Source organism: Rhipicephalus sanguineus, chromosome 4, assembly GCF_013339695.2.
Source record: "Rhipicephalus sanguineus isolate Rsan-2018 chromosome 4, BIME_Rsan_1.4, whole genome shotgun sequence".
In the NCBI taxonomy this organism is placed as follows: Eukaryota; Metazoa; Arthropoda; class Arachnida; order Ixodida; family Ixodidae; genus Rhipicephalus; species Rhipicephalus sanguineus.
Window position 1 is genome coordinate 42,339,546 of NC_051179.1, and position 21,305 is coordinate 42,360,850.

The 21,305-nt window shown below is 45.0% G+C and overlaps 1 protein-coding gene across 1 annotated transcript in view; it reads right to left on the bottom strand.

The window, feature by feature from the left end:
• The window catches only part of LOC119391157 (phospholipid-transporting ATPase ABCA3), a 75,640-nt gene that overhangs the window by 38,150 nt on the left and 16,185 nt on the right, over nt 1-21,305 (bottom strand). Inside the window, exons 2-5 of the mRNA XM_049415169.1 lie at nt 12,155-12,300; nt 10,146-10,483; nt 7,012-7,359; nt 3,941-4,050 (exon numbers count right to left, since the gene is read on the bottom strand). Of these exons, the coding sequence (XP_049271126.1) occupies nt 3,941-4,050; nt 7,012-7,359; nt 10,146-10,483; nt 12,155-12,300 (942 nt within the window). The remainder of the gene's footprint in view (nt 1-3,940; nt 4,051-7,011; nt 7,360-10,145; nt 10,484-12,154; nt 12,301-21,305) is intronic.

Consider the following 21,305-nt stretch of genomic DNA (forward strand, 5'->3'; position numbering starts at 1 on the left):
CACTTAACAACCTCTGAAAATACGAGAAACGATCGCGTTATTCTCTCCTGGCGTTTCCCGTCTTTTCGGCACAATCAGTGACGCCAGCAGTCTGTTCGCGTGACGTCATGAGGAAATATGCTCTCGATTGACCCATATACGAGGGCTATCAGTTGTGTATTGTCTCCTACCCTGCTATGCCACGCAGTCGCACGCCCGTGCTGCCTTGCCTCCCATGACTATTGTGCGCGATCAACTGACTTCACTTAGTTTTGTGTGCTTTCGGCTGCGCAAGCGGAGGTAACAGCGTGTAGCCGAAAAGCGCGAAATCCTGATCGGCTCAACGCTTAGCGCTGACATTTTCCACGTGCTTTATGAAGAAATAAGTGGCGAAGAGGAGATAGCACCTGTACGAAGGGCAGTGAAGGCAAGAAAGAAACCACTCCGTCGTTCGAAGTGGTTTATAGTCCCTTTGAAACAAAAAAAAAAAGCACAAGCTTTCTATGTACTGTATAGAGGAATTGTCACGATCTCCCGCAAACGCTATTTGAAATTTCATTTTTCAATACACATATGGTAATACTGTAGTCGATATTATCCATCGTTGACGAAAACTGGCAGAGAACGCATCCCTTCATACCCGCCGTGGTGGTCTAGTGGTTATGGTGCTCGACTGCTGACCCGAAGGTCGCGGTATCGAATTCCGGCCGTGGCGACCGCATTTTCGGTGGAGGTGAAAATGCTGGAGGCCCGTGTACTTATATTTAGGTGCACGTTAAAGAACTCCAGGTGGTCGAAATTTTCGGAGCCCTCCACTACGGCGTCTCTCATAATAATATCGTGGTTTCGGGACTTAAAACCCCCCAACAATTATTATTATAACGTGTCGCTTCATTTAACCCCACAAGCCAACATTATCCCGCGTTAGCCATCAGTTACCATTCAATAGTTAGCAGTTATAGTCGGTTACAACCAAATAATAACTATAAGCTCCGTCCACAGCCATCCCACTCACACGAATAATTTGCACGTATGATCTGCGCGTTTACAAAGACAGGCAAACGACTAAAAATACAACGTACTCACTATGGGAGAGCATTAAGCGCGAGACAGACGGTACGATTTTCCATGCGATGTGACGTCCGACGCGGCGGTGCGGCAGCCGGAGTGGTGACCTTTCATAGCATCGGATAGCCACCATTCTGGCTGCCGCACCGCCGCGTCGGACGTCGCATAGGAAGGAAAGTCGTACCGTCTGTCTCGGCCTTTAAGCTCTCCCTGGATTTGTGTTGAGAAAAATTTATTATATCACGGGCGGTTAACATGAATAAAAATTCAACATAACATTTGCTTGATAGACATACGTTTACAAGAATGACAGACACATTTCAGTTACATGGACACAGATCAACACATGGAATGAAGCGGAGGCAACACTTACAATTGATGTTTCGCATATTTACACACACATACAAATAATTTGTCTCAAAAATCAAGGTGTACATATGCACATTGCACGGTAAAACGGAAAGCAGAAATAAAGCGTGAATGTATAAAAATTTTTCCGGAATACAAGTCACCTGCGTTTGCAATCACGTTCGCTGAGCTTCGTTAGGGGTTCAATAATGTTGAAAGCTGGGCTATTTGGTGATTGATCATTATACTGTAAGGTGAAATAGCCCACTTTTGACGAGGACAAAGGGGACAAGATAGACGCGACACTCGCTGCAGTAGTAACTGAATTTATTAAATGCGAAGCATTTCTTAGCGAACTTCTGCGACTTTGAGCGTATCTATCTATCTATCTATCTATCTATCTATCTATCTATCTATCTATCTATCTATCTATCTATCTATCTATCTATCTATCTATCTATCTATCTATCTATCTATCTATCTATCTATCTATCTATCTATCTATCTATCTATCTATCTATCTATCTATCTATCTATCTATCTATCTATCTATCTATCTATCTATCTATCTATCTATCTATCTATCTATCTATCTATCTATCTATCTATCTATCTATCTATCTATCTATCTATCTATCTATCTATCTATCTATCTATCTATCTATCTATCTATCTATCTATCTATCTATCTATCTATCTATCTATCTATCTATCTATCTATCTATCTATCTATCTATCTATCTATCTATCTATCTATCTATCTATCTATCTATCTATCTATCTATCTATCTATCTATCTATCTATCTATCTATCTATCTATCTATCTATCTATCTATCTATCTATCTATCTATCTATCTATCTATCTATCTATCTATCTATCTAGCCGCCTACGACTTTGTGCATGTCTCATTTTTCGCTCGCGAAAAACGCGGTATGCGTTTGCAACTTTACTTGCTGGCATGGCATGGCCACGTTCGCTGACTAGGAAATTCAGATTTCCCGCGAAGCGCCAGTTGCTACAGGAACGCGTCTTTGTGTTGAAGTTGCGTCATCCCGCCGATAGGTATCCGCTGCCGTCAGCGGACCGACGGCTGCTCAGCGTTGTTACTTTATCTGGTCGATGGCGTCTCGCGAGTGTCCTCACCTAAAGAGTATATATCTTACACCGTGGTAGCGGCCGTGCAATTCCACTGAAACGCTGCGAAGCGTTTGATGTTTTGTTCAATACTATTTCACTGAGGCACATTATATTATGTGAGTGCGTTAGTGAGAGCGTAGCGCGTGCGTGTGGATGAGAGCGTTTGTGTGTGCGTGTGTGAGTGCACGCTGTTGTACGCACCAGTGTGCGTGTGTTTGCGTGTTTTTTTCTTTTGTTCTCAAGCGATTGTATTTAGACGCTGCGCTGTCCTTTCTCAAGGGCTGCAATAGGAAGCGAGCGTTTGTCCTTACAAACTGGGGCACTTATCGTCATGTCGTTGAAACGACGCCAACAGTTGGCCCCGATTGTAGGTGAAAGACGCCGTCCGCGTTTGTGCTCCTTGCTTTTTGTCGGCCGATTTCCGTCACCTAGCGCGACATATAACATATAAAATACGCACGAGGCGACGCTGACCATACTTGCGCGCGCAATTTTCTCGCTTTCTGCAAACGTGGATGAGTGGCGTCGTCTGTTGTCGTTTTTCGAACTATTGGCAAGATGGTGGTAGTGGAACCGCCACCTTAAGGCGTTAAATGCCTCACCAAACGCTAAAATTGATCATCGGCGTCGGCGGCGTCAACACGAGTGATGCTGAAAATCATCACGTGATGACTTCACCATACGACGTTGTCACGACGTCACAGATCTATGACGTCATAGGATGGCGTCATAGTGATCACTGGTACCGATTGTCGCTTGGTCAAAGGTGGGCCGATCATCATGGAGGCAGTGCAAAACCATGTGTGGAACTGAAAGCTTGCAATGCCTCCGATTCTAGACATAGTGTAAAATTACTAAAGTAATTGCGATTACTAAAGTAAAGGTGCAGAGATCTTTAGGAAGGGAGGGGTGGAGGATCAGTACGTCGACTGAGAAGAAAAATAAGATGGCTTTCCCCTTCGAGTCTTCTCATGAGCATGCATAAGGGACCCTGTGAGATTTAGGTTGCAGCCATCATTAGCCCAGACAACGGGAGTTACACACGAAGCCAAGTGTCGCTTTAAAACAAAATTCTTATGCGAACCTTGACCCAAAAGGTTCTTGACCCAAAAGCCGGCGTGCCCTACAGTCACACGACCAGCCGCACGCCTCATGGCTCAAGGCGCATGAGCTGCGCAGTCACTCGGTCTTTGCAGCGTTCGCGTGAGTGAAAAATAAAGAAGCGGCGTTCGCATGATATAAAGTGCACGGGAAAATAGACACGCCGGATGGCTTTTCATTTTTCGTCTTCGAGTCGCCTCAGGCGAACGCGTTAGGGACCCAGTGAGATTTTGCATTGTAAGTTTGTTGGGACTACTATCTTTTTTTTTCAGTGCACGGCAGCGTGTTTGAAAACTTTTCTCACCTTCAGACCGTACTCTATCTCCGTGGTGATGTCCCGCACACGCCACACGAGTGGCAGGCAGAATGCGATCGACAGAGCGGCGAAGAATCCGTTCCTGTAATCCTTGATGTCTGCAAACGGAGCCTCGAGAGGGAAATGTCCGGCTTGGAGCTGAAAAAAGGACGCAGTGCCACTTCCATACCAACGTCAAAACGATGCGACGCCTAAGTAATGGCGTGGTATGCATTAGATAAAAAAAGAAGCAACAACAAATGCTCAAGGCTAGCACGATTAGGTCCAATGCCTCTTGGTATTGCGCGTATCTCGAACTGAATCAAACAGCGCTTTAGACAGGATGAAATAAGAATGACAGACATGTCCTTTATCACAGACACGATTCTCTTGGACGACTCAGACAGGACGTTGTCCTGTTTGGAGCGTTTTTTTTTCGTTTCAACGATGTACCGATCAGTTCAGTAGAGCACTCTACTTTGCTAACCTACACGTAGATGGTAAAGCGTTAGGTGGCCTGACACTAGCTAGCTCCATTAACATGGAATAGTACCACTTTAACTGGTACGTCCTGCTTCAAGTAAGAGCCTAGTTCCTCCTAGAGGCAGTGCAATCTAAATAACCAGTGTCACAATTTTTTTACGTGTTCTTGAACACGAAGAAGTACTTCGAAATCGGTAATTTCACATCGACGTACTTCGCGGGAACGAATCCCGGCCGCGGCGGCTGCATTTTAGGTGGAGGCGAAAATGTTTGAGGCCCGTGTACTTAGATTTAGGTGCACGTCAAAGAACCCCAGGTGGTCGAAATTTCCGGAGTTCTCACTACGGCGTCTCTCATAATCATATCGTGGTTTTGGGACGTTAAACCCCAGATATTATTATTATTACATCGACGGACTGGAGTTGGAGTTTCCGCGCAAAATATAAAAAATCGAAACTAACCTCGACCTTTATTTTATCTACTAATAATCAGGCTGTCGTCGCGAAATAATGAAAGTACAGTTTGCAAATAATACTTCATCAGTCTAAAATGATTAAATTGGGTTTCGTATGCACCTGTTAGATGTGTTCCAAATTTGCTGTCTAATAAGAACGTGCAATTTCTTAATGATTCAGATGAATATTGGCACGACGATATTTGTTTATTGCAATATTGAAATTAATTGACCTCTATTCAACTGTACGTCATTACGCTTACGAAATAGAATAGCATGGTCACTGGTCTCATTATACACTGGTCATTGCATTATACATTGCTTTATACATTACATTATAGATTATATACCTGTATACTGGTCTCATTCACAGTCTTATTTCAGCACAACGTACGTTCTGATATGAGCTATCTTAAAATATATTAACGTTTTGATATGAAATATTCTGTGAGGCTTCCCCTTTGGTGGTTAACAATTGCTAAATTGCTTTGTTTCGTTGGCTATACATCTCACGTTTCGTTCGGCACAGAAAAGGTACCGTTTTACGACACTGCAAGCTCACCTTAATAGAGTTAGTGGGTCCTTCTTGAAGTACCGTGTGAGCTTGGTCGATCAGTGCTTGCTGGACGTGTAATGTGTCTGCAATGAAGTTTGTTTCAAATTGACTTCACGAAAAAAAAAAAAAAAAGAAACACTAGAGGACTCCTTATACTACAAACTCCATTGCCCTTTAACATCGTCCTTCTTCCCCACTTTGTTATTATTCAAACAAAACCTTATCACTAAGAATTAAATATCGACAAGCATTAAATATGTGGTTTTGGCAGCACCCGTGCGATCGTCACAGCCAAGTACTTATAGGGTCCATGCGACTTTTTGGACATTATAGCGTAGCACGCGGCATAGAGTGTACAATTAAATTTCATGTCGCTCGCTAGCAATCGCTCGCTCTTCTCTCAACAATGATTAAATATGCCCAAAATTAATTGCGTCATATACCCAAAAGACGCGGCCATTGGCTGGCTTGAACATCGTGAGCATGGCCTCCGAGATTGGCCGGCGGTGCCAGCTAATCTCGGAGGCCATGCCGTGAGCTGCATAGATACCGCGGCCGCCGCGGTGGGCCGCGACGAGCCCGCGCCGCGCACTACAGAGCGCGCTCGTGATCACAATGAAAATGAGCCGCGCGTCCAATAAAAGCTAGAAACACGCTCAAGGTCATGATGCGCGCTGACGTACGGACGTAGCTTCTTCCCCCCTTGTCATTCCTCCACCGTGTAGCTTTCAGCGTGCTCGCTGGAACGCAAGAATAGGGAAAGCGCTTAGAGAGTGCGGCAAATCCCTGTAACTTCGCTCGTACTTGACGGATTCTACAAGTTTTTGCGGCAGTCAATTCATGAGCTCCTATAGTGAGTTCATGCGATGATTACTTGGGAAAGTGTTGCAGGGTCGCTCTAATCTGCATTCCGAGGTGTTCACGTGGTACAGACACTCAGAAATCGATCGGTTACTAGGGTCTTTTAGCAAGTTACGGTAATGCCGTGCGGAAACACCCTAGGGTAATAACATACCTTAGGTACGCTTGACTGTGGTGCAAAATACATTTCGTGAAAAAGAGGGCGAAAAGAAGAGAAGAAAGTGAAGCGCCGTCACTTTCTTCTCTTCGCCCCTTTTTTCATGAAATGTTTTTTTGCGCCAGTCAAGTGTACCTAAGCAATGTGAGCACCAACTCGCCCAAAGAGAAGTCCTTTTGGTATTACCATACCGGGGGGTTTCTCCTTTCGCGTTGGTTGTGCTTTAGCCGTTCCCACTTCCAGTGACAGTGCGTACCCATAACGGCAGGCTCTTCGTTAAGAATGCGTAGGCTGAGAGGCAACAATGAGGCGTGACAGTCCCACAGTGAGTTTTGAAAAAAAAAAACATTTGTCGTGTTGGGGTGCCTTCACTGGAATTAGGAACGGCAAAAGCAGAACGAGCGAAAAAGGAAGAGCTGTACGGTAATACCGTACCGTATTTCCGTACGGTACACCGTAACTTACTAGAAGACCTTATTATTACCAATGTTGGTAACATACTTCAAGTTTCTATCTTCACTTCGAGTGGATACGACGGGATGTGCTTGGGGACATGCAAGAGCACTCACCCGAAACCATCGCCACCACGTCGCTTCCGGCAGTTATCGAAGGATCGGCGAACAGTTCGTGCACGTCGTAGAGTATTCCTTCCGGTATGACGATCTCCGGAGGCACGAGCATGACCAGGCTGTAGTCGAGGCCCTTGGGAGTGGCGGCCGTCTCGAATTGGATGCACATCGTGCGCCCCACCGTGTGCACGAACGTGCCGCGACGAAGCAGTTTGCTCGACGCCTCGCGACAGCTTGCGGGCACGGAGGCGCCGTGGTCGTGTCGCTGAACGTAGTCCGTCGGCGTCACCTGCACGTCGTCCGACGTCGGTTCCGGCTGGACGTCTTCGCCTCTGGTTGGCACCCGTCCTGCGGGAAAATCAATCCTGTACATTAGTGATTTGCGTGACTAAAAGTGTGCGAATTGTCACTCTTGATATCGTGAGTCGAATACGAATCGCATTGCGCCAGATGCGAAGCGAACCGAATCGAAGGTCGTATAATTTTCGGATACTGTTCTGATATTGAACAGCCGTTTTCTCAATTAGTATTGCTGCATGCACAGTGCTGGTTCATTCAAAACTGTGCACGGGCGCCAGACGAAGATGAAGAACTGACCTTGCTGGGGCTGTGAGCTGTACTGGTCGGCGCTCACGCCCTGGCAATTATTGTCTCACAATTAAATGTACCCGCGGAGCATGAGAAACAAGATTCTTCGCAAGCGTAGACTTCTTCACAAAGTGTGAGTGATTGTCGTATACTCCGTAAAGTCCGGCTGTCCGAGCGAAGTTGCTTGCTGCATGCGGAGGATCTCATGCCGGTCATGAAAGAAGGTAAGAAGTGCAAGCACAGGCACAAGAGAATAAATGTTGGGGTTTTACGTCCCAAAACCACGATATGATTACGAGGGACGCCGTAGTGGAGGGCTCCGGAAATTTCGACCACCTTGGGTTCCTTAACGTGCACCTAAATTTAAGCACACGGGCATCTAGCATTTCGCCTCTCTTGAAATGTGGCTGCTGCGGCCGGGATTCGATCCCGCTACCTTCGAGTCAGCAGTCGAACACTATCACACTGGACCACCGCGGCGGGATCGACTCATAAGCCACATGAGGCTTTTGCCTTAATAACCACAACGGCAAATTCATGTCGATTGCTCTAGATAACTGAATTGCACATACTCAATATGCATGTGTTTTTACTTTACGTACACATCAGAATTCCTCTTAGCGATGTTCCCGATTCATAAGGAAGCCAATTTCACTAATGCTACCGTTTGATATTACGGGTGTTTGGCTCTCATTTTTTTCGAACAAAACGCATACGGAGAGTGCGTCGGGAATTCGTGCGCAATTTTCTCGCTTTCAGTTTTTTTTTACTTGAGCCTCAGCAGCAAATTCTCAGTAACTGTTTCCAGAATGTCAACTTCCATTATGACACGTCGCGGAAAACAAACGTCGCAAATGGCAGATGATGGCAAATAAAATGCGCACGTTGTTCCCTGAGGTTACAGTTGATATTGTCTCGGCATTTAAATATGTCTTGCCTCAAAAAGTAAAAGTCCGGTCGGTTGTTGCCGGCAGGTCACCTGCAGCTTTCACGTTTTCTTCTGGCCTTTTTTGTAGTATAGGACATGCACACGTGTAACTATGATGTTCCCACTGAAGCGTTTAAATTTTGTGGTCAGGATGCCATAGGGGCTTTAATCACTGCTGATCTCTTCGGGTCACTAAGCTGTGGATGCGGGTTCGAGTCGTGCACTCCGTGACCGCATTTCGATGGCAGTTAAATGCAATTAAGCTCTTGCACTTCGATTTAGGTGCACCTAAATTAAAGAACACTGGTTAGCAAAATTAATCTGGAGTCCACCTACTATGGCGTGCATCTTAATCGTATCGTTGTTTTAACACGTAGAATTCCTGAATTGAAATTTTTTATATCTTATAGAAAATTTTACCTTTGTGATAATTAGAGAACTCTACGTTACGCAGCGGGACGCGACCACATTATGCGGCGATTTGTATGCAAGAAATAAATTAATTATACACTAGCAATTTTCCTTACACATTTTTTTCTTTGCACTCCTTTATTTATATGTGCAAGTACGGGAACTTAGGCTTCGTTATACATCCTATCATCACAAAACCACGACATCCATGCACAGTCTAATAAATCACCGAGGAAAGCGAATAATAATAATAATTCGACACACACAAGCACTGTATAAGGCAAACTTGCGAATTAGATGGCCAGATACTAGGACCTGCACTGACACGTTTTCAGAGATTGACATTTATTTGAGCACGTGACCTTATCCGTAACAAGATAACGTGTGCCGGAAGAAGACATGTGCACTATGTATACAACGCTGGACTAAACTGCATTCTCTGGTTGGCTGCACTCCTCTATTATCCGCTCCTAAATCTAACTACCTAAATCTGTGTAACTAAATCTAAGATGCCGAGTTTTCTTTACATTTAGCCCCCGTCGAAACGTGGCCACCATGGCTGCAATATTGAATCCGCGCCCTCGATCCCATATCTTCAATACGGTGCGTTAGAACCACGGTGAAAGAATACTTACCGCAAAAGGGAAGCCAGCGCTTGCCCACCCTTCGTCTCGGGTGGTGCTCGCTTATAGATCAAATTGTTTTTCTCTGTTAGTGTAACGGCTAGTTTAATCCTCAAATAAGAGATCTTTGCTCCCGGCGAAAGTAACATATCAAGATGAGTTTTGATGACTTGATATCCAATAAAATTTGCCAAGTCTTCGAGGTTTCTTAGAAAACCAGTAACACAATGAATAGACAGGGACGCCTTCATTCGTGAGGGATAATTTCCACTTGAGCATTTTTTTCTGAACTTCCTTGATTTGAACAATCGCCGAGATTGTTGATATCTGCGACGGCCTGCTGCTCACCCGTAGTAGGGTACGATGCACTCTAAATTGTTAACCACTTTCCCTAAACACACAGGCCAGGGGCGTAGCCAGAAATTTTTTTCGGGGGGGGGGGGGGGTCAACCATACTTTATGTATGTTTGTGCGTGCGTTTGTATGTGTGCGTGTATATATACGCAAGCAAAATTGAAAAATTTCGGGGGGTTTGAACCCCCCCCCCCCCTTGGCTACGCCCCTGACACAGGCGTTGCACTCACCTATCAGTTTGAAGATCGTATTGACCACCTGGTCCGTGTGCTCGTTCCCGGGGCCATAGACGACGGTGAGCCCACGCGGCAACCTCAGCCGAAGGTGCTCGATGTTCATCGACTTCAGCTCGGCGAGGTCCACGTAGCTGCGGTTGAGCTTCTTCACTTGGGCTTTGTCCACGCGGTCGTGGTAGAGCATGTACATGAAGGTGGCCACCACGAAGACCATCTCGACGGCTAGCGAAGCGTAGTGGCGCCACAAGGTCTGCAGGAGGAGCCTTCTCCAGACGAACAGACACAATCTCGAGCACGACACCATGGTGATGCCGACGGGGCTTTCAACAGGGCTGCGGTGGTTTTCGAAGATAAACTATTAAGGCTAGAGCCTTAGACGCCTCATCGAACGCGAAAATTGACCGTCGGCGCCAACATGAGTGACGCAAAAAATCATCACGCGATGAAGTCAACATATGACGTCACAGATCGCAAAATTTGTGACGTCGCTATGACGTCATTAATAAGCCACACAACGTGACGTAATACGATGACGTAATTACATGACATCGTCTTTGGTCAAAAAGTGGGCCGATCACGGAAGCAGCGCAGAACCAGGCGAGGCGCAGAAAGCTTGCAATGCCTCCGATCTTGGAGGCAGTGCAAAACCACGTTAGGTGCGGAGGGCTTTCGGAGGGGATCGGGTGAAGATCAACACATCGACTGAGAAGAAAAAGAAGAGGACGGTTTTCACTAGGGTGCCTTGATGCGCGTTTTGTTGCGCGTTTTGTCCAGGGTGAGGACATCTGCGGCGTCTACTGCGGCGCGGCTGCCATATTTTAGCCCACGGCTTCTTACCGGCGTCTCACCCCTCTACGGCAGCTGCGCTGAGAGGCACGAGACGCGGGGCAAAAAATGGCGTCGTGGCGGCATCAGCCCCTTCAAAGAATGGCAACACCCTAAGGGGGGCGCACACATCGAGGCACACTAGTTTTCACCTTCGAGTGTTAGGTGAGTGCACAAGGGGCCCTGTGAGTTGTTGCGAAACATACAGGGCAATAGAAGGTAAATAATGATTACCTTTATCGATAAAGATATTATCGTAGTTATGCGAAGGCTGCTTGTGGAAGTGATTCGTGGGCTTTGCGGAGCACAATTTGGATGTACACGATTAACAAATGCTTGTTAATCAATTTTTTGCATTCGACGAATGAGGCATACATTTATATTCCGCGATTCAGGAACACACGGGTATTCTTTACGACACGAGTAAGTTTACGCGCAGGTCCCGAACACCTTTAAAGTGAAGTTAAAGTGATGAGTGAGGCTCGTTGAACCGATGAACCATGTACACTGGCACTGTTCGGAAGAACATGTTCCAGTCAATGGGCATTTTGCGACGCATTATCCAACACGGCCAGACAATGGAAAATGAAAAATACGATATAAAATTAAAGGATAGAAATTGCATCCACCCGTTTGTAGCACGAAACTTCAAGGAAATTCATGCAGACTTCTCAGAAAGTAAAGCTTCCTAGCTGACAAAAAATTCCTTCTGGTCAGGGGATGGAAACCAAAACCAACACTTATCAGGAGCGGTGACTATATCAAATGAGCTTACCAGAAAGCTATCGATTGTGCCACAAACGGGTGGGTGCCAATTTTTTCCTTACATAAGCTTTAGTCCGACTTGCGGCTTTCCGCGAAAGTGATGTTTCAATACGATATAAAATATTGAAATTTTCGCCGGATGCATTCTTAGTTCCAAAAGGCACGAATACAAAAGCTGTTTAACAATTCATACGCTTCACACGACTTCGACAACGATGAACAGAGCGCTAAACTGGGCTAGGCCTAGCCGATATGATTCTCACGGAGACACCGGTTAACGTCGTTGCAATGAACGGCTCGTTGGTAAATGCTCGAGTATACCGTTAGTCTTTAGGACACAGTATAGGATAATAATTACGCCCTAGTTACTGGTTTTGTACGACTTAAGAGCGGCAGTGCGCAGCCGCGCTTACCTTGCGAGGCCGGGGACGATTCGTTGGCTCACGTTCTTGTTCTCGTGCTCGAAGCAATGGCGGCTACCCACTACGGGGAAATGGTCGAAGAAGAAGAAGATTTGAGGTTGTTGTGTTGCTGTCGTCCACGAGGGCGAGTGGCCACACTGGAGGCGATGGCAAGTTTACGCAAACAAAAGACAAAAATGGGGAAACCACAAAGAAATGTAAGATGAGACAATATCTGTAATAATCGAGTATATAACAAATTTGATTGGTGGGTTTTGCTGCTGCTGCTGCTGCTGCTGCTGCTGCTGCTGCTGCTGCTGCTGCTGCTGCTGCTGCTTTGCTTCGAAGCAGAAACGGAAAGCACTGATAGATCTACACAAATGATCAGTGCGGAATAACGTGTCACGTGGACACTTATTCTTTGGGTGCTCCGGACACCTTGTGCCAAGGTTAGAGGTTCACCGTCACAAAGATATGAATAGCCTGGTGTTCATAGTTGCTGCAGTGTATTTGTTTATCGATGCGTTGATGATATCTGTTTGTTAATTATGTACGTTAAGATTACCTATTCCGGAAAGATGTAGCAGCATTGATGTTGCGATGCACACTAGGGATAAGCGATGGCTAGTGACGGAATTCACACCAAGAGCAAGGAAGCGCTCTTGTGGATAATGGAGCATATGTGTAAGCTGTGTAATTAGAAATTAATTTTGATTTATGACGAGGGGCAGGCTCTACGCAAAATGACCTAAAGGTAGCTTTTGCGGGAGATGCCGATGTCCTGTTATAAAGCCTTCTTGAACGGCGGGGCTTCAATTGGCTGATTACAAGAGTAGCAGTAACGCTGCCAATGCACAGAAGAAACGCTAACGTTTCACTACATGTTAGCCGCGGAGGTTAAGAATCGCCGTAGTATTACAAAGGGCCGCAGTCTACGCAGCGTAACGTGCCACCCTGAACAGCAGAAACTTTCACGATGAGGTGGACAACTACAAGGCAACTTGATGACCGACGTCAAGAGCACAGGAAACGACTACGATGACAATAAAGGCCGACGGCACGTGGAATATCGCTTTCTACTGACATTAACTTAGGAAATGCGGGGATATCTGCCACAGGTGCGGCAATATCTAAAGTGTCCTTAGCAATTTCAAAAAAAAAAAAAAAAGAAGCTTCAGTCAAAGCTATTGCTTTGAGAAGGTTGGCGGTCTTTGTAAGTCGTTTCAGAGTACATTATCGTTTGCGTGCGTACTTCCTCAGAGCTGATCTTCCGTGGTCGTTTTGTGACATTTCGCAGCAAATGTATGTTGAACCATACGTATCGCAATGGCGGCGTCCTTACATTTAACGGAAGAAACGCTGTTGACAATTTTACACGGCTAGCCTACGCCCCATTTTTGTCATTGTCGACATCAGGACAAGTTGCCTTATGAGGCCTCGAGGAAAGTGGCGCCCTTGTTTCGAAATAAATTCGAGTTAAATTCGTGAGCTCGAGGCGAAATTACTAATGGAGGAACAGTTTCGAGTTACTTATTTGGGATGCATGCCTCGGAGGACGCAGCTGGTATTATAACACGAATGCCGAAACACCGCAGTCACAAAAAATGAGAGGCAAAAGCTGTTTGAGTGAGAAACATCTGAACGTTCAAAAATTCAACATGATGTTGCAGTTTTGCCTTTTATAAAGCATTTAGATAAAGCGCACGCAGAATAACAAATAAATGGATGAATATTGCACTCAGAGCAAGTACATGACCGAGAAAAATAGAGACCGCGAGATTGAGAGTGACAGTTGGAGATGATGGTGACAGTAGCAGTATTGGCACTTGCCAATCCACAGTGATTTGCGGAAAATCAGGTGGGCATAAATATGATGTTATAAATCCCTATTTATTGTAGAATGTGTCATAGCTGTTAGAATAGCAGCTTTTAATAATAATAATAATAATAATAATAATAATAATAATAATAATAATAATAATAATAATAATATAATAATAATAATAATAATAATAATAATAATAATAATAATAATAATAATAAGCCATTTGGTTATGAGGCCAAGAAAAGCGAAGCTGGGTGAAATGATTTTAGCAGACAAGGGTCAAGCTAAATTTAGTGCAGGTGATCTACGGGCAAGGATTGTTTATTTGAGGTTGAATACCAGTAGATATATCAGCACTAATGGGTTTACTAACATATAGCATTGAAATTTGGGGGGTTAGTAAAGAAGTTTAAGAAGTTAAAGGCATTGTAATGAGCGATGGAGCGAAAGATACTATAGTATGTATCTTTTTCTCTATCGCTGCTGCGAAAAGAAAACGTGAAAGAATAACAAACTATGTTTCGGCTCCCATACGGGAGCCTTGTGGATAATGGTTACTTTCCTTGGTCGGAATGTCATGGGGTCGTCGTTTGCTTTACTTCACCATGATCATCTCTCCGACCAGACGAGTTTTCGTGAAACACTGGATTCCACGCCGCTACATTGTCAAGAGCAGCTGTGGCCATTGGGTACATGATAACGTATTTCACGAACACTTCTATTCATACAGAACACAGACCTTGTAGTGCACACGCAATACACGCACGCCGAGCATTATGCCTGAAGGGCGTGTCTACATTGCAGTAAAGAAGTGCGTTGTTTCTTTATTAAAACGAGGATCTGTATCCCATATTTTCCGAGGGCGAATGCCAAAAAATAAAAGTGTACTGGAATCTATGTTCTCGTTTTATGCCCATACTTGTTCTGCGCGTGTCACAATGCTCTGACGTATGTTAAGTCGTTGGAGACACTGGATGTTATGTCGCTCTCATTTGCAACTCTTGCGGCTCGTAGGCTATTGATTTGCCACAGATCGGACATTTGAAGCGTGCCTACACTGTCACGCTTCACGTTCACATGCGTGAGAGGACCATCACAAGCGAACACACACACACACACACACACACACACACACACACACACACACACACACACACACACACACACACACACACACACACACACACACACACACACACACACACACACACACACACACACACACACACACACACACACACACACACACACACACACACACACACACACACACACACACACACACACACACACACACACACACACACACACACACACACACACACAAATTTAGAAGGCAGGAATTTCCAAGGCAGTGGGGGGCCTGGCTTACGGTCCAGGAACAGAACACCCAGCTGGCTGTCCTGGACCAAGCACAGTGAGCCACACAAGCCAGTGGGGCGCTGTAGTAGGGACCCCGCCGGCATTTTATTTACGGCCTTTTCTCAATAAACTTTTACTCTTTATTTCTAGCTCTTTCGCTAGTAGAGATATTTAGTGCTCTGTTGTTCTAGGGTCTTCCTCTTTGAAAGGAACATACCGTCCGAAGCAGGCGGTGCAGCGTTAAATGCCTTAAAGTGTGTGCTGTAATGAGATTGGTACAGGGGATGTGACCTTCCAGGCACAATTTGGTTACGAGGGTGGGTGGCCTGGTCACAGTGACATAGCGAAGTGGGACGATCCACGATACTGTGCAATGCGCAGTCGCATGGATCGCATGGTCGGCGTCTCCGCCTGTTGCCGGGCAGCCGTGTAATCGCTGTCCAGCAAAACGCTGCCCAGAAGACAAACATTCCTGTTGAATCAAACACTTTACGAAACGTTCACTCCGCATAGATTCGGCATGTGCGTTGGACATGCATGATGTTTTATTAAGATTATGGGGAAAAGCCTTTTGTAGCGTTAGCTACACTTGCCTAGCCGGAGCCGATTTCGCGTGGAGCGTCATGAGCCGTGCTGCGTATGCGCGAGGATCAGTGATGTCACGCAGCTGGGTCACCGGAGCTGGCATCTCACGCGCTCTCCGACACCGCCGCGCGCGGCTCGCCGCTGCTGGTCTGCGCCGCATTCGAGAGGAGTGACGTCGTAGACACAGTGGCGCCAGCTATTTGCCTTCGCTGTGCAGTCGCCGTCTGACACTGCACTGGGGCCGCTTGATAGCGCCTCTGACCGGCGTTTGCAGGTGGGTAACGCCATGGAGAAGGAGAGCGCAAATGCTGCTCGACGGCGCAGAAGAGCCGAGAAGCTTATCTCATCGGATCCCGAAGTAGTTGCCTGGCAATTAGCGGTTACTGTGTTGGGGCTATAGAGACGGCCGCGTGTTACTTCACTGACCACCGAGCAGTCTTTGTGGCAATAGAGAATCAACCTGACGTTGAGCAAAAATAAATATGCATGTGCCACATAATACGTATACCGTGTGTGTGTCATTGGAGCAGCAGTAAGCATGACAATCAAGCTAATCCTAGACAATCTGGAAAGCTAAGAATAATCAGCTGAACCTTTGCTAACGTTACGTATATCCTGGCATAGCCGAGCTAAGCCACTGCAATTTTTTATACATTTGTAGCTTTCTCATGGATATATTTATGCCTCCATTCTTTCCATTCCACATGATAATTATCGCCATATCTTAGGCGTTACGGATGTCACTAATCACTTCGGCATTCAATAGCTCGTCCCCTCGTCTATATTATTCTGTGGCGTTTTTATGCCATCGTACGCACTCATACGAGTCTATGGCGCATCGTTACGGTCCGATGTACGCATAGTGGGAAACCGGCTTAGTAGACCATCAGTTTTTATTTCTAACCTCCATCGTACTGCACGGAAGTTTATTATCATTCTCATTCTGTTTATTATTATATGCTTCCGTCAACATTCATGCTGATTTTCGGGGGGGGGGGGGGGTGAACATTATATGCAGTTTTGCCAAAAAACATTTTACCATCTGTCATTCTCAAGCTTGATGTCAAGATATTTAACTAACGGTGTTATTTATCCGAAGACATGAGTCATCTTGCGACTCAAATGTCCGAGATTTAGCTTGGATTTATTGTTTGCTTTTTCACGTTTACACAAACAACAGCAGAAAAAATATCACAAATGTATTTGCCACCCGATTCAAATGCCACGCACGTGCTTCCCGGCGTAATAGTAGCGTACAGTAAACGTTCGAGCTAAAGCCTCAACACCACCAGCGTTTCGTTTTCGTAAGGTTTTGTAACGCAGCCTTACGGTTTTACTTAACTTGACAACTAGCAGTACTACAGCTCTCACATCGGCCAGGATATATGAAGTAAAGAGGATATCAGTTGATGTACCTGCATAAGTCAAGAACATGAGCTATGCAGCTTCTGGTTCACTGCATGTAACTAACTGGACGAATTGCTTGCACGAATTCTAAGGCCAATAGGTGTTTTCGGGAACGCCTCGTTAAAAGATCCGTTAAGATTCATCTTCAGGCTGACTTTTATCAGTTGCCTTTGTTCATGGCATTGTTCATGAGTTTAGCTTAACTTTATTATTGTATATTATACAATGGGCAGAGCAAAGAGCGCAGATAAAAATGAAACCCTGCACCTCATGAGGCGCGTCAAGTGAAGGCCACCGAAGACAGGCGTGCGCCACCCTGCCCCCAACGTGTATTATCACGATGGGCGTCCTCTACCTTTTATTTGCATGTGGTAAGAAATGAATGTTCTTTTCCTTCCTTTTATTTCTTCTGCGTTTAATGTATATAGTGAATTTTATGTGGAACTAAGCACAACCACGTGCTCAGATTAAGTGGTTCGACACTCGAGCTAAGCAAAACGGGATGCCGGAATCTATCTTTTCCAGCATTGTTTTTCATTAATTTGCCCTTGCACTTACTGGCTTTAGTGTTAAGCCGAGTAGGGTAAAAATTTACGTCTCTAAAATACTGTCTTGGACCATTCCGCTTATAAGCGAACTTTCTTATGATGATTTTGTCCTGAGCCGATGTAATGAAGCCACAAAGTAACACAGTCTTGCGTGCATAATATCAGAATATTGAAGCTTTGTGGCTGGGAATGGCAGATTCGCCTGTTCGTATCAAAATGAGGCACGCTATGCTCCAAGCGGCACCTAGCGATTGCACGTAAAGGGGACTCACCTCTCGTTCGCTACTTCACTCAATAACACATAATCAGAAAGAATGATAGTCAGTAGCGCAGATAATGAAGTCAATACAATGAGACAGAAAACTTGTATTTTGTGAATGCGAAAAGAGACGCACAACGCTTATGCTGTGCGCGATTTATGCGTAGTCCTTTCGCCAGTAATAAAGCTTGCCAGTTGCCGGGCTCGGTAACCTAAGCGTAAAGAAGGCTTACGCAAGAGTGCTCATTCGCTATCGGCCTAACAGGGCAGTTAACCGCTAATTTCTGCCATATTTTGGCAGAAATCTCATTGCCGTGACATCTCATTGCTGTGACACCGCATCTGTGAAACGCCATCAAATCACTTTCGGAACTCTCTAATTTTCGTGCATATATGCATGCGAGCGCTTTTGCATCTCGTCTGCGCAATATTGTGGCTGCCACGGCTGGTATCTACCCTGTGACGTTCAGTTCAGCAGCGTGCTGCAATAGCCACTAAGCTACCGCTGCATGATGCATAATGCAGTAAATTGTTTGCATCCTGTTTTGTCTACGAGCCTTCTTATGTATACATACGGACCCGCATTGCGCCTTTGCGTAAAATGGATCTGTACGGTTGAGTACAAAGTGGTTCTTGCTGTGTCATTGAATCTTCCAGTGCTGTTTGTTCCTGACCAAGCAGTGGGCGATGTACTGTGCCCAAACAGGACACGGGATCCCGTCAAGGTGATGCTCAAGTTTAACGTGCTTAAGTTTATTTAAATACTTCTTAATTTGTTTTTCTGGTAAGTTTGAATTAATATGATTATGTATGTGGTCCTCCATATAAGCAGGCTCCACACGAACTTCAAGAAAATTATTACTTTAAAGGAGCTGACAACCCATTTTTATGGTACCTATTTTCTTTAGTACAATAAAGGCTTATCGGTCAGAGTGTCTAATCATAGTGGCGACAACAGGAACGCCGTGAAACATTTTTTATCCGAATTTTTCTATCTGCAGCGCCGAATAAGTCGTGCACACAACACGTCATCGCAAACAGTGGTAGGTTAGTGCACCTGCAGTTCGCGTTCGTGCACTGCGGCTCTACATATTCCCACTATTGCCGCGAACGCAGCACCACTTCTCAGCATCAACTCTTTTTTCCTTCGTAATAAGCACAGAATAAAGCGGAGATGCCGTATTTTACACAGACTGTAAATTTAAGCGCGAATTGTGGGGCGCCCAAATAACAGCAGGCTACACACATCAATCCGAACTACTCATTGGCGCAGTATCAACGCTTGTCGCCAGGAGACGTGACGTGCCGGTTTTGTGGCTTTTAAACACAATTTAGAATACAAGTCATATTGAAATCGCGAAAAGAATGCTAGATTCTGTCACTATAATTCAGAGTCTTTCCATTTCCTTTTTCTTTTGGGTTACCAGTCCTTTTAATGTGAACCGACTACGACGCGATTATGGGCGACAGTAGATTTGGTGTGGACACTACAAAAAAGATGTTTCAGAACATGCATTCGAAATTCCTCAAAAAAAAAAAAAGACTAAGGCGGAATAAAACTAAGGGATTCACTTGAATCGCTTTTACACCAAGGGCATAATATTTTAGTATCGCTCGTGTGTCCATTTGATAAATAATTCTGAAAATTAAGCTAATTAAATTTAACTAAAATAATTTAACCAAAACCTGCGTTGTCGCGCCTTCTCACGGGGTTTTTGATGAAGAATTGCAATTCCTGCTCGTTTATAAATGATCGAACAACCTTCTCTAATAGTCGAAGATCGCGTAGAGATGTCATGCGATATTTTAGCTCGTGATGCCATTTCTTTCCGTGTCACAAATGTAACTGTTCGTGCCTAATAATGCCCGTTTTTTAGTAATAAAACGAACTCGTTAGCTGAGCGCTCGAACCGTCTTAATTACGTTGTCATTCGTTCATCTTGCGCTGCGCTGTTGCCTTGGTACGCCGAAACAACCAGCACATTATCTGGTGTTGAGCCTAATGAGTGCGGAACATGGCCGTCTATAAGCACCAGACGTGGGCCCTATTTTTTTCCCCCGCCCTGGTGCTCAGTCGTGTTTACTTGGTTTTTTAGATATATGATTGGTGTGCATCATTTTGAAATTGGGACAAACAAATAAGAAAGCGAGCACCACGTGCGGAAAATCAGTGGCAATCAACCCTACGGAAGTCACGTCAGCGTGAAGATGGGGCCATCATATTCTCTTCAGGGGCGGTGGCTACGTTTGTGTACGCAACTTGTTTATCCTAGTTGTGTCAACTTCTGGCCAAAAGAGAGCAAGGTGCATTGCTCATTAGAGAAATTGAACCTTTTGCGTAGTCAATATGTCTTCACTTGACCTCAGTGTGCCCCGTATGATTGCAGCCGATCACTTCGGTGAAGGCACTTCGATGTTCGATGGGTCGTTCGACATGCCGCGTTCCAGAACCAGCGTCAAAAGTATTACTTTTCTTTTCTCGAAATGAATGAAACCAAAAACTAATTGCGCGCACACTTGGGGCCTATGACTTCATTCTCTTTATGTCAAAGTGGAACATGACTGACAGCAGAATAATGAAGCACTTAATTACATGCTAATTACAATGAATTACTGAAACTCACACAAAACAATACATTATTTCATTTTCTTTCTTAAAACGTAATATTGAATGCCTTGGAATTACGGTATGTGCATTTGACACATTCATACACCGTGCATCATAATTCGCGCCTGAAGGGAATATCGTTAGAACTTCAAACCGCAGTCCCCTCACAGTTGACCTCGGATCAAGGTCAAGTGCAAGCAAGCCCGAGGAAAATACACTGCACAGTCTTGAGCGAAATTATTCAAGACATACGTAGTACGCCATACGATATTCGTTCACTCACCTCACTAAACTACATAAAAGTTCGACTCATTGGCGTAGCCAGGAATTTATTTATCTTTTTTTTTTTGGGGGGGGGGAGTCAGATGCCCACTATTTGCGTTCGTGCGTGTGTTTGTATTTGTGCGTGTACATACAGGGTGTTTCATGAAATGTGTCCGAAGTCCTAAAAAATAGGGGAAATGCGACATTTTCTTACTGCCTTCAGAATTAATTTTTCTGTGGCGTTAGACATCTTAACATGACTGCAGACTTCAATTACGACGCTAACCGAAGAACTTAAATTCACT